This window comes from Cydia strobilella, chromosome 17 (assembly GCF_947568885.1).
Source record: "Cydia strobilella chromosome 17, ilCydStro3.1, whole genome shotgun sequence".
Lineage (NCBI taxonomy): Eukaryota > Metazoa > Arthropoda > Insecta > Lepidoptera > Tortricidae > Cydia > Cydia strobilella.
Genome location: NC_086057.1, coordinates 11,476,744 through 11,491,238, shown reverse-complemented (window position 1 = coordinate 11,491,238; position 14,495 = coordinate 11,476,744). Strand labels below are relative to the sequence as shown.

The 14,495-nt window shown below is 39.7% G+C and overlaps 2 protein-coding genes across 3 annotated transcripts in view; both read right to left on the bottom strand.

Annotated features, from left to right (window-relative positions):
• LOC134748710 (polyubiquitin-A) overlaps nucleotides 1–4,195 on the bottom strand; it is a 272,025-nt gene extending 267,830 nt beyond the window's left edge. Inside the window, exons 1-2 of one of the 2 annotated variants that reach the window (XM_063683481.1) lie at nucleotides 4,038–4,195; nucleotides 175–3,393 (exon numbers count right to left, since the gene is read on the bottom strand). In XM_063683481.1, coding sequence (XP_063539551.1) covers nucleotides 190–3,387 — 3,198 coding nt within the window. In that variant the 5' untranslated portion in view covers nucleotides 3,388–3,393; nucleotides 4,038–4,195 and the 3' untranslated portion in view covers nucleotides 175–189. Of the gene's footprint in view, nucleotides 1–105; nucleotides 3,394–4,037 lie in introns of those variants that run through there. The other variant, XM_063683480.1, reaches the window with a different exon arrangement.
• A 1,358-nt stretch (nucleotides 4,196–5,553) lies between these two features.
• LOC134748737 (cytochrome c oxidase assembly protein COX16 homolog, mitochondrial) lies at nucleotides 5,554–6,743 on the bottom strand. The gene is made up of 2 exons (XM_063683513.1): nucleotides 6,527–6,743; nucleotides 5,554–5,815 (listed from the first exon to the last, which is right to left on the bottom strand). The coding sequence occupies exons 1-2, from the start codon at nucleotides 6,679–6,681 to the stop codon at nucleotides 5,632–5,634; spliced, it is 339 nt and encodes a 112-aa protein (XP_063539583.1). The 5' UTR covers nucleotides 6,682–6,743; the 3' UTR covers nucleotides 5,554–5,631.
• Nucleotides 6,744–14,495: the final 7,752 nt, after the last annotated feature.

Sequence of the window (14,495 nt, the reverse complement as noted above, 5' to 3'; positions counted from 1 at the left end):
CTTTCGCACTTGTAGTACGCAAGTGCGACAGACATGTTTTCAACGGACTACAACGGGAGAAGTAGGTGTAAACTGAGGTGGTATTGTTGAAAGAAAATATATGAATTCAGTAAATGACAACGCTTTATTTCACCTGTTTAGCAAGTTAATTTATATTTGGCATGAACAGTGAACAGGCAGTGTCGGTTATTACATGCCACCTCTCAATCTAAGTACCAGATGAAGGGTGGACTCCTTCTGGATATTGTAGTCGGAGAGCGTGCGGCCATCTTCCAATTGTTTTCCGGCGAAGATGAGACGTTGCTGGTCGGGAGGAATGCCTTCCTTGTCTTGGATTTTGGCTTTTACGTTTTCAATTGTGTCTGAAGGCTCAACCTCTAGAGTAATAGTCTTGCCAGTCAGGGTCTTGACGAAGATTTGCATACCACCACGGAGACGGAGTACCAAGTGAAGAGTGGATTCCTTCTGGATATTGTAGTCAGAGAGCGTGCGGCCATCTTCCAATTGTTTACCAGCGAAAATGAGACGTTGCTGATCTGGTGGGATACCCTCTTTGTCTTGAATTTTAGCCTTGACATTTTCGATAGTATCTGAAGGCTCGACTTCAAGGGTAATAGTTTTGCCAGTCAGGGTCTTTACGAAGATCTGCATACCACCACGCAGACGCAGTACCAAGTGGAGGGTGGATTCCTTCTGGATGTTGTAGTCAGACAGGGTGCGTCCATCCTCAAGCTGCTTTCCGGCGAAAATTAATCTTTGCTGATCTGGGGGGATACCCTCTTTGTCCTGAATTTTAGCCTTGACATTTTCGATGGTGTCAGAAGGCTCGACTTCAAGGGTAATGGTCTTGCCAGTCAGGGTCTTCACAAAGATCTGCATACCACCACGGAGACGCAGTACCAAGTGAAGAGTAGATTCTTTTTGAATATTGTAGTCTGAAAGTGTGCGGCCATCTTCTAATTGTTTACCGGCAAAGATGAGACGTTGCTGGTCGGGAGGAATGCCTTCCTTGTCTTGGATTTTGGCTTTTACGTTTTCAATTGTGTCTGAAGGCTCAACTTCAAGAGTGATAGTTTTACCAGTCAAGGTCTTCACAAAGATCTGCATACCACCACGAAGACGAAGTACCAGGTGGAGGGTAGATTCCTTCTGGATGTTGTAGTCTGACAGAGTGCGCCCATCCTCAAGTTGCTTTCCGGCGAAAATTAATCTTTGCTGATCTGGTGGGATACCCTCTTTGTCTTGAATTTTAGCCTTAACATTCTCAATAGTGTCTGAAGCCTCAACTTCTAGGGTGATGGTCTTGCCAGTCAGGGTCTTGACGAAGATCTGCATACCACCACGAAGACGGAGTACCAAGTGAAGAGTGGATTCCTTCTGGATATTGTAGTCAGAGAGCGTGCGGCCATCTTCCAATTGTTTACCAGCGAAAATGAGACGTTGCTGATCTGGAGGGATACCCTCTTTGTCTTGAATTTTAGCTTTAACATTCTCAATAGTGTCTGAAGCCTCAACTTCTAGGGTGATGGTCTTGCCAGTCAGGGTCTTGACGAAAATCTGCATACCACCACGAAGACGGAGGACCAAGTGAAGAGTGGATTCCTTCTGGATATTATAGTCAGAGAGCGTGCGGCCATCTTCCAATTGTTTACCAGCAAAAATGAGACGTTGCTGATCTGGAGGGATACCCTCTTTGTCTTGAATTTTAGCCTTGACATTTTCAATAGTGTCAGAAGGCTCAACTTCTAGGGTGATGGTCTTGCCAGTCAGGGTCTTGACGAAAATCTGCATACCACCACGGAGACGGAGTACCAAGTGAAGAGTGGATTCCTTCTGGATATTGTAGTCGGAGAGCGTGCGGCCATCTTCCAATTGTTTACCAGCGAAAATGAGACGTTGCTGATCTGGAGGGATACCCTCTTTGTCTTGAATTTTAGCTTTAACATTCTCAATAGTGTCTGAAGCCTCAACTTCTAGGGTGATGGTCTTGCCAGTCAGGGTCTTGACGAAAATCTGCATACCACCACGAAGACGGAGTACCAAGTGAAGAGTGGATTCCTTCTGGATATTGTAGTCAGAGAGCGTGCGGCCATCTTCCAATTGTTTACCAGCAAAAATGAGACGTTGCTGATCTGGAGGGATACCCTCTTTGTCTTGAATTTTAGCTTTAACATTCTCAATAGTGTCTGAAGCCTCAACTTCTAGGGTGATGGTCTTGCCAGTCAGGGTCTTGACGAAAATCTGCATACCACCACGAAGACGGAGTACCAAGTGAAGAGTGGATTCCTTCTGGATATTGTAGTCGGAGAGCGTGCGGCCATCTTCCAATTGTTTACCAGCGAAAATGAGACGTTGCTGATCTGGAGGGATACCCTCTTTGTCTTGAATTTTAGCTTTAACATTCTCAATAGTGTCTGAAGCCTCAACTTCTAGGGTGATGGTCTTGCCAGTCAGGGTCTTGACGAAAATCTGCATACCACCACGAAGACGGAGTACCAAGTGAAGAGTGGATTCCTTCTGGATGTTGTAGTCAGAGAGCGTGCGGCCATCTTCCAATTGTTTACCAGCAAAAATGAGACGTTGCTGATCTGGAGGGATACCCTCTTTGTCTTGAATTTTAGCCTTGACATTCTCAATAGTGTCCGAAGCCTCAACTTCTAGGGTGATAGTCTTGCCAGTCAGGGTCTTGACGAAAATCTGCATACCACCACGGAGACGGAGTACCAAGTGAAGAGTGGATTCCTTCTGGATATTGTAGTCTGAGAGCGTGCGGCCATCTTCCAATTGTTTACCGGCGAAAATGAGACGTTGCTGATCTGGAGGGATACCCTCTTTGTCTTGAATTTTAGCCTTGACATTTTCGATAGTGTCAGAAGGCTCAACTTCTAGGGTGATGGTCTTGCCAGTCAGGGTCTTGACGAAGATCTGCATACCACCACGAAGACGGAGTACCAAGTGAAGAGTGGATTCCTTCTGGATATTGTAGTCAGAGAGGGTGCGGCCATCTTCCAACTGCTTGCCTGCAAAGATCAGTCTCTGCTGGTCTGGCGGGATACCTTCCTTATCTTGAATCTTGGCTTTAACATTCTCAATAGTATCTGAAGGCTCAACCTCAAGGGTGATGGTTTTACCAGTCAGAGTCTTTACAAAGATCTGCATACCACCGCGCAGACGAAGTACCAAGTGGAGGGTTGATTCTTTCTGTATGTTGTAGTCAGAGAGTGTGCGGCCGTCTTCCAGCTGCTTACCAGCGAAAATGAGACGCTGCTGATCCGGAGGGATACCCTCTTTGTCCTGAATCTTGGCTTTCACATTCTCAATAGTATCTGACGGTTCAACTTCTAAGGTGATGGTTTTACCCGTCAACGTCTTCACAAAGATCTGCATTTTGTCCTATAACAACAAAAATAAGTTTAAAATAATTATTGCAACACAACAGCCAAGAGTTGGTTACGCCCTAGTAAACTGAAATGGATGTCATAATTATTATATTAAAGAATAAGTGGCGAAGCCCTTCAGTGGTATAGGATATAAGTACGAAAAAAACACAAATTTGTTCCCAAAGTAGTGTACGCCCTAGTAATTCAACATTCTTAAAAAAAAACACAAAAGGCTTCCGTTATAACACGACACATACTTAGTTTTATATTGAATTTAGAGTCTATACAACCAGGTCAGTCGGCAGGTCAACAGTAAAATTCAATTTAGGTCACGGCAAAATACGCACGTATGGCTTCCTGTTAGAAACATGCATGACGCAACTAAATCTCAGAAGTGCATTTATGTTGTGAAACCATAGTGTTTAGAACATATCACTGCTTTTCGGTTAACCAAAGACAGAACAAAATTGAGTTAAAAACTGACGGTTATATTACGTGTAAAATTCTATTTCTTTGTTCGATTCGAAGTCTTCACTTCAAAATGGCGGATAGGAAATATCAGCAATCTATCTCGAGGTTATGGATGTCTTCTAGATGGAACAAATTCTGCAATCTAGAACAACTTTCCCTATTTTAAAACAAATATGATGTACTCACCTAGTCACTAGAATTTTTCGTAATAAAACACAATAATTATTATCTTCAACAAACAACTCTGAAGAGTCACACGCTAGCAAAGTTCCTTTTTCGAGTTTTCGCTTTGAAATGCGTCGGCCAATAAGCAGCGACCCCTTTTTATAGACAACGACAGCGCAATCAATTTTTCACCCGAGACGACACGACAAAACACGAGGTATTCCGAGGTTAAAATGTGTTTCTTTCTGTCGCCATATAATGAGGTGAGACAGAACTATGAATGTTTCTAGAACGCATGCGTCAAAGTCGGCTGATCCAAATTTCTTTGTGACGTCATGGGGGTTATTGATCAAAACAAACAGATGAAATGTTAATAAGTAGGTTTGCAGACAATAATAAAAATATAGATATTTCTGAAAAGTTCTAGAAGTATAGGCAATTACAACAACATCGACGCGCAGTTAAATTTCTTAACTTCACATCAGTCTATTATTTCGTAGGTAGCTATTTGTACAAATCGAACGGGCCATATTTTCACTGCAATATGTGGCCGGCAACTATTGGTGTCTTTCTCTAACATGTGAGTAAGAGAGGGACACCAATAGTTGCTGGCCACATATTGCAGTGAAAATAATATATGGTCCGTTTAGAAGCCCCTTAACATTTATAATATATCTAATAATAACAACTGAAGATATGCAACATAATTAACTGACCATTTGGTCCATTTGTAAAATTTGCAAATACAAAGGTCTGGTTAATGTTCAGTTCAGGTGTTGAATTTGATGATAGGTAAGATAATTTTTTTTTTTGTTAGTCTGGTTAAAGATTTGCTTGAATTCGGTAATAACTTGGATCTCAGTCGACATGCTGTTCATGAGAAATTTAATATTAGCACATGATAGCTATCGCAAAAAAGTTGACCGGTCCATTCTGTCTAGTTCAGTAACCGCAGTCGATATACGTAGGTACTTATATACCTACCTACTTTTTCTTTTATAATTAGGTAGGCATTTACGCAGTCGCGTAAAAATAGGTGACTGCGACATTGGCTTTCTACGAAGTAGTGAATAATTCTAATAATGGTGTCGGCACGTTTCTAGCAGTTTCATTTTACTAACAACAGTCACACTGATCATCGGTAGACCTCTCGTTGTCATACAATTTACAATCGAACACCGTACTAATAAGTAGACACTAGACACCTATATACGTACCTATTAGAATGTCCTACTTTGTGCCTACTACGCATTTGTGTATGTCGATGCTCTGCTTGTTGTAACGTCCTTTATCAGGAACAAGGGAGAAGGAAACTCATGTACCTACAAGCTTATAAAGGACGGGTCATAATTACTTATAATATAATACTAGCCCTTTGCCTAAGGTGAATTCATGAAAGATGGATGAACGGATAATAATGCAGGTCATTTACCGCATACCAAACTAATGTATATTGACAGGACTCCTGTCACTGGAGATTCTAAATATTGGTGAAAAACAGAATGATTGAAAGCAAGTACAATACAAGCTTATTGAATTAACAAACAAACCATTTTATTGATTACATTCTAACTATTTACATTATTTAACAACAAATAACATCATGGCAGTATGATTATGTTTTCTTAGGCTGAGTATCAGGTTCCCAGGGGCGCGGTCCTCGTTTATTTTCCCAGTTATCTATGTCCAGCTTCTGAATTTCATCATAAGTGCCCTCGAGGGTCACATCTTTAGCTTTATTTAGGCCCATCTTCTCTGCCTCAGCTTTGCTCACTCCTTTTACTTGAGAGAATTGATATCTAGAAAAAAAGTTACATTTTAATTTTTAAGCACACCTGTTTAATTTAATACCTGTAGTGGAGTGAGATTAAATGTTACAAAATAGGGTTCTTCCATTTATATTTCTAAACTAATCTAGAAAATACCTAAACTGACTGTATAGAAAGAAAAGAAAACATTGTGCAATCATTTCCAAGACAGCATGAGTCATCTCATTTTTAGTAGGTATTGGTAAAAATTTAGGTAAATATGTTTACTAGCTATAGTAAACATATTTACTTAAATTTTTTAAAAAGGTCAGGACATGAATAGGATCAAACGGTACTGGTAGGCTGGAGTTTCACTTTCACATAATTAAGTACTAATGTAATTATTGATGTCTTCACTGAAATAACAGGTGTTGATTGGATGCGTAAGGCTCAGGACAGAGCACTGTGGAGGAGCTTGGGGGAGGCCTACGCCGCGGAGGCGACTACTATTACCCATCATCATTTTAGTCTGCAAAGAATTACAGCCTACAGTTTTGCTATATATATAACTTGCATTGGGCCCACTATTTAATTGCACTTTAGCAATCTTCAAGTAAAAAAATAAAATAATGGCTAAGCGTTAAAAATTTAACTTATTATTTTCAGATGCAAGACAGCAGGGTGTATTCCCATTTGTCCCCGCCGGACATAGATGATAGATGGGAATGGGTGTTTGAATATAAAATTACTGTAATGTGTAACCTGATTTGAGTCCATTCTCTTAGCACGAAAGATCCTCCTACAACAAACAAAATAAATGGCACCCCATATTTAAATGACTTGCGTTTACTCAGAACATAAACAGAATTGCGTATTGATGTCAATTGTTCGAACATATTTCGCAATTTGGCTGGCATTTTATAATCTTCTAGGCATTTCTCGTTTATGGAAAATATATTTTGTAATGATTAATGATACTAATGATAAATAAAACGAGCTCACTTGAGCTGTCACTGTGCTGTCAATTTCAGTCAATTTGTAATAACAAAAGATATTCAAGCTAACATTAAAACGGTCGCAATATTATTTTTATTTTTTATATACCGGTTTTAGGACATCACTTACTATCATGCTTTTCGTTGTCTGTGGTACACCAAATAGTTTTATAAAATGGCGGACTGTTACGAGTGACGTATGTGTTGTGTGTTTACTTACTTACGAGTTTTATAATTATGTGCTGTGATTTGATTGTGAAGTGAGGACTATTTGTCAACAATTTTATCTTATCTCGTCGGTAATTTTGGTAAGTGTTTCATATCAAATTCTACTTTTAATCAGTTTATTTCGTATGCATAAAAATATGTCACGGCAGCCTTAGGCACTGTAGGCGGATAAAATAATTTTCCTCCGTAGAAAATTATGCTAAGCTCTCAGGTGTTTTGTTTTATGTAAAATGAGTCTATCCAGCATTCGTAGTTTTAAAAGAATACATTACTCTTGCACCTAACTCCGCGTGATTACTACAGTGACGATGTATGTAAAACTGGGGTTTTGAGGTTGGTTGTATGTACGGCAATAAACTTATTTTACCTGCAAAAGACATAAGCGTTATTATTAAACTTACTTATATTCAACGTTTACAATCATTTTCACCAATGTAGACATTGTCTTACAAGGTTTTTTCCTTATAAGTGGACAAGTGGAGATCATAGAACATGACTTCTATAATCTCAGAAAACACTTGCAAAGAACTAAAAATTTATTTCTGATTGGCCTTTTGAGAGTTTTGGTCAATAAATACAATGCAATAAGTATAATAATACTTAATCATTTATGCCAATGGTTTAGGTAATCTCTATTATAAAATACTAAGCATTAATGTTAGTGTAGTGTCATAAGTAGTTTGTAACAAGATCCTACTGGAACTAAAGGCCTTTATGCCAATTGAACATTTCCAAAGAACAAAATGACAGATTTTTTTTTATATGTATAATTACTGATCCTGCTCACAAAATTTTACAAGAATCGGTTGAGAAATGTGACCTGCAGAGAAGAACATCCAAACATACGAAAGCATTTTCACCCAAGCTGAAATGGAGACCTTTGCTAGCGCTTGGTCAAACATACTAGGCATTAATGTTAGTGTCACAAGTGGTTGGTAATAGGATTTTATGGTAGGCCTGCACTTTAGCTGACGCGGAGTTCAGGGCTCATATTTTTTTTATAGAAAGTACTCATCATAAGGAATCTCCCCACCAAGTCTAATGGTGCGGAACCCCATAGTTTTTGAGAAAAAAAATGTTAAAGTTCTCATACAAATTTCCTTCAACACGGCTCTAGCGCATTCAGTTGTCAAAACTGATGAATACGTTCCTACGCAGTTTAGGACAAGGACAAGAAGAGTGACAAAAGGGGGGACGGGGGGGCGAAGCCCCCGAAGAGGGGGGCTCGAGGGGCGAAACCCCCCGCATTAAAAAACAGACACTTTCCTAAGATGATGGAGCTCATATGAAATGTAAGTACTAAGTTGGTACAAACTTTACCTCAAATGATAATTTTATTATTTTGGATAACATGTATACTACAAATAAACAGACAGTAACAACACACTGTGCTAAAATTAAAACTAGATTAATTGAACCTTAGTTAGTGAACAATTTTCTCAATAATCCATTTCAGCTATTGTTTACTTTTTATGGCAAATTTCTACAATGTGGGAATGGAAACTATGCTGCTATGCTATACTGGCATTGTTTTGCTAATATGAAAACTAGTTGCCACTTTTTCGTCTAGAACAATGCTGTTGTTAAATCTTTGTTTTGAAATGACAACTTTGGTTTAGTTAATATCCCAAGAACTTGTCACTTATAAGACAACTGAATGGATATTTTTGTGACCAAGATTGTGTATATATGAAGCATTGCCTGTAGTATTGATGTGAAATAGCAGATTACAGCTCTATACTTAATCCACAATTCCACATAGATTTTGTTAATCTAACTTCGATATAAAACCTCTTAACTGACAAATTAGGAATTTTAAATATTTTTGAATTACATTTTTCATTCAATTAACACAATAATCAACTCTGTGTATTTAGATTAACACTGGCTCCAAGTAAATTAAAAAAATGTGGTCTCCATTTTAGTATTTGTTGTTGACCTATCAAATAAATCATCAACCATTATGAGAAAGAAGTTGGTGGATAAATTGACAGGTATGAATTTGACCAATATTTCATTTCATAGATGGGTAAAAATAAATGGTTATTTATAAAAAAAAAAAAAATTAAAATAAATGTTATTCCTACATTCTCTATAGATCCAACCACTAGATCTAAGATGGTAGTATATGAAATGAAATGAAAACATTTATTGTCATTTATAAACCAGGGATGTTGCGAATATTCGCTTCCGCATCCGCAACCGCGGAACTTCCGCATTATTTTCAACATCCGCATCCGTATAAAATCGATGTGGAGCTTAATGCGGATGCGGATGTGAAACAGGTAGGTACGGGAACGTCTTAGCGGCGCCGTAAGTGCTAGCTAATTTCGTCATTAGCCAATAGGAATCTCGTTTCGTTTTTGTGATTCGTCGATCGAGCACTTTAGCCTATGATGGACAGCGACAAGAAGTGAAAAGTTTGTTTTATTGGGACTTTAGTATAGTAATGCGATTGTGGGGCATATTACACTAGCAAAAATTACTAAAGTGTAATATTTGACGTTTTTTATGTGCCTAATCTCGACATCCGCATCCATGTCGAAAATCGGCATCCGCAACATCCCTGGTATAAATTCAACCTATGTAAATGTAGGAAATAATAACAACTTCCACTTTCTCAATTTTAGATTTACAGCATGAAAATTCTGCAATGCACCAATGCTAATTTATGTTTCCACAGTAACTGCCCAAACGGAATAGCTAATATTATAAACTGTAGTCTGGTCTATATTTAGAGTAGGTACAGGGCTTTTATTATCACCAACTCAGACGACTAAGGAGTAAGGGGAACCAATACAAGCATGAGCTACGTTATGTCCGAATACGCGTACGCGTAGCTATTGTCAATGTCCAGATGTCGGCAAACCGTGGTTCGCGAGTCACAAGCGGCGATTTCTGCCGCAGGCTCTACTTCTAAAGTTTGCCGATCTCTTGTCTATGTCGCACTGGCTTGGCAGAGTAAATGTTCAACAGCGGTCGGGTTGCGATTGGAATAGTACGGGGGGCACGCGCCCGCTGAGTCACCGATGTCATTGATCATGTTAGATGGACGGCTCCTACCTGCCTACGCTGCTCCTGGGTAACGAGATCGTGATTAAATCGGACCAGTCATTGAAATATGCGAAACCTAATTTAGATGCTAACGAAGTAGGTACGCCGTTTTGGATTGTCATCACCAATATATGAATTGTATAGGTATAAGTGATCACACTGATCACGATTTTCAGAGTAAATTACAGTTTCGCTATGGTCCTTCGTTTTTATTCAGTCTGCATACGAGGTAGCTAAGCCATCCAACTGATCAAAGTGTTTAAAATTCACAATAATTCTCTACGAAATAAAGTCGTGTGGAGAAAAAATAAAAACATTTTGATTAGATACTAAGTTCGCTTAGCTGTAAGAGCGTGCGACTTTCAATCCGGAGGTCGCGGGTTCAAACCCCGGCTCGTACCAATGAGTTTTTCGGAACTTATGTACGAAATATCATTTGATATTTACCAGTCGCTTTTCGGTGAAGGAAAACATCGTGAGGAAACCGGACTGATCCTAACAAGGCCTAGCTCCCCCTCTGGGTTGAAAGGTCAGATGGCAGTCGCTCCGTAAAAACTAGTGCCTACGTCGATTCTTAGGATTAGTTGTCAAGCGGACCCCAGGCTCCCAGGAGCCGTGGTAAAATGCCGGGATAACGCGAGAAAGAAGAAGACTAAGTTCGCTTAGCTACTTTTACCAAATAAGGTTTTTCTTTTAATATCCGATTTATACTTATTTTATTTGAATTATTTAATAATAAGACTAGAGAACTAGAAAAAACTCGATTGATCAAATTGACGTGAATTGGCAATTAGTACCGTTGATAAAATTGAATCACTTTAAAGTAGAGATTCAAAACAAATTATCACATTTTAAAAGGTACGTGGTATTTGAGAGGTGTGTCTTAACAAACAAGAACCAATGGAATCACTTCGTTTACCTATCCTCGCTCAGCGCAGCTCTAGTCGACAATTTTCTATTAGTTCTTAACAAACACATCCCTCGCTATACATCCTCGAACATCACTGGTGGAAACACAGCCTAAGGATTCTTTTGGTGGCCTACTGGCCTGGCTTATTTATTTTAGCAACAAATTCGCATCTTATTACATATTAAATATTTAAAGTACGAAGTGTACGAACGTCCTTGACGACGTTGCGGGCTCATGATAAAACAATTAGCCGTCATCCAATGTTGACGCGGCGCGGGCGCGGCGATGACATCACCGGCCCCCGGCCTGTGGCCCGGGCCGTTCCCATTGGTCAATGAGTCGAGATATTAGGGACTCGGGACCAGTGTAACGTGACCTCGAGGTCCGTAACAACTCAGCATTGCAGTAATTCACGGCTCTTCCCAAAAGACGGTACAAAGCCCAACCATTAGTTGTGGGATCATGAAGTGATGCAGCTGTGGCATTGGAAGGCAGGGGAACCTAAAGGTCTCACGGTCTCCTTGACCCTACTCCAAAATATTATTAGAAAGAAAGAAAGAAAAGACATTTATTGTAAAGACCTTCTACAAACAGCGCCACCTCAGTTACAAAAAAGAACTTACTCACTAAACACTTAAAGCTAGGTACAATGGTAGTTATAGAAAAAGGAGTAAGGTAAGGGTTAATGAATAACAACAAATTTTGGCGCCGCTATAGTGGCTACAAAAGGACGCCACTCAGCATATGCTCTGGTATAAATAAATACCACAGCGCTGGTTTTCTGTGGCACCCCGGGCCGGAGGGTAGCTTAGAACTATTTGGGATAAATATAAAAATACAAATAATATAAATACTTACTATAAAGATACAGATAGGTTATAGATTCATGTAGGGTAAAATGTTATGATGGTAAGGGTCGGTAGATATTATTAGTATTATAGACATTATAAGAGGTAGATAAAATAATAACTTTATGTATAACTCTGGTAAAAAAAAACTAAGTCCGACGATTTGAGAAATCCATGGGACGCAACGAGCACGGCAATTGCAGGCTAAAAAGATATTTTTTAAATTGGAGTTTAAATGTGAATAGTGTCTTAGAGTTACGTATAGGCGGAGGTATGTTGTTCCAGCATTTCGTGGCAGAGTAGCGAAAACTGCCACGAAATGCTGCTGAACTGCCGTGTCTCGGGCAGATAAGTCGAATGGCTTCTCTAGTCGGGCGGGTGGAAAACTTTAATTTGTTGAAGAGGTACAGAGGTTGTTGAAAATGGACAACACCGAAAAGCAGTGACGCAAAATGCAACGAACGTCGTGCATCCATTTTCAACATCCTACCACTATTAATATAGGGAGTCACGTGAGTCCGTGGAGGGATGGGGAAGCAGAAACGGGCGCAAGCATTTTGGATACGTTGAAGGAGCGCCTTAGAGCGAGCTAGTAGGCAACCGTTTATAACCGTGTCGACATAGTTAAGCCTGGATAATATTAGCGTGTCACATAGTTTTATTCTAATGTCAACACTAAGGTATTTACGCACTTGGTACAGTACTCGAAGTCTATAATAACAGCTTTTAGCGGCTTCAAGTACATGTTTTTCGAAATGAAGCTGTTCGTCAAGGAGTAGTCCGAGATTACGTGCTATGGTGACTCGTTCGAGGAGATCCCCACCAAGTAAAACTTTGGGGTCTAAACTGGTGACTTTTTCAACTTGGCCTTTAGTACCAAGCACTATAAATTTAGACTTGTTGGGATTGAGAACTAAGTCACAGTGTCCGGACCAGTCGAAGATACGAGCAAGATCTTGATTTAGTAACTCAACGGCAGCTTCAGCCTCTCGGGGAAGGAACGTCTTGTAGATTTGCAGATCATCTGCGTACATGTGATAGCTACAATTCTTTATGCAACCCGTAATGTCCGCCACGTACAAAATAAACAAAATCGGTCCCAAAATCGAACCCTGAGGGACTCCGCAATTTACAGAGGTTTTTAGAGAGAAATCTGTCAATCCGGAAGAGTTACTCAGCCCTACACGTTGGGAACGACCCGAGAGATAACTACCAAACCACTTTATTGTTCCCTCATCAAAACCATAGTACGCAAGTTTGGACAAAAGTAGTGAGACGATTATTGTGTCGAAGGCGCGAGAGAAATCGAGTAGGACTAAGATGGATGCTTCTCCCTTATCCTGTGCTGTTAGTACGTCATCCATTACGTCTAGAAGAGCCGTGGCTGTACTGCGTGCTTTACGAAACCCAGACTGCTTATTTGGCAATATATTATTTGTTTCTAAAAAAGCAGTCAACTGCAGGCAGACGATTACTACTAAAAGAAACTCAAGCAAAACTCGTAGCTCATCACAGTACCTACTCAAAAGCCTCATTCAAGTAAGTTTCACGTAGGAAGACTACGCTCTGATCGCCGTCCCCAAAATGACGCTTTATACAAAGAAAAGACCTACAGGTGTGATATCATGATTTAGCTCTCGTATCTTCTATGTATGCGGTATCATGTCATGTCAAGTATGATAAGCACGACCACAATAAACCTTCTGATACAACTGCAGCATCCAAGACGCAGGAAGAAGCACACTAAAATAGACCTTTTTTTAGTCCCTATCTCCTTGTAAGGTTTTTGGTCAGTAACTTGTGTTGACGATGCTACAATGAGCAATCAATTATGATGTAATACGCATAGACCTCAAAACCCTCAGTTATACCAGTTAGTTGCGGGCATTGGGAATAACTGCTCTGCCCATGTTTGATGGCTACGGTACCCTCGATGGCAGGAACATTTGCTAATTGCGCCGTTCGTCTTTAGCTATCTATGTAACAATGAACAATAGGTATTTTTATAAAGTTATTCATTGTTATTTGCATAGTGGTGCGGTGCGTAGTGCGTTGTTCGTAGTTCTATGTCGTATGTATTGCATTACGAACTGCTACTAACTGCCATATATTTGAAATCGCTCTCGTCTGCGTCCCCTAATTTTTTTTTAAGTCCTGTCGCCTGTTTATTGATTACCAGCTGAACGTACAACATAACATTTTCCTTACGAAAGGCTGAAATACCATTTTCTAACCTTATCACGTCGAAATAAGGTTTATAATAATGGCAAATTAAAATTGCTCTTTGTCTTAGCTATTAATGCAAGCCTAATTCATGCATGGAAATTTACGCTATTAGTCATTTGGGCATGCCTTTTTCGGGCTTTTGCTATTCTGCCCCTCCGTCCCCATAGTCCCGTTTGTGAACGAACGGGAGTAGGTAGGGTGCTCTTTTAGGCTAATATTATGCTCTTTTTAATATTCAAACCAGCGTACACCGTTGGGGCCTCGTTATTGTAAACGGACACCAGGCTATGGGCGTTTGCAATTTTAAAGTTGCAGCTGCAACACATAATATATATTGCTGATATTCGTAAATAAATAGTCATATTGTTCGCTGTATTGACAGTTTAAATGGCAAATGCATGAACACAGTACATCATCAAAAGCTAAAACTAACCAAAACAAAATGCGTATTCAGCTGTCGCTACCTTGAG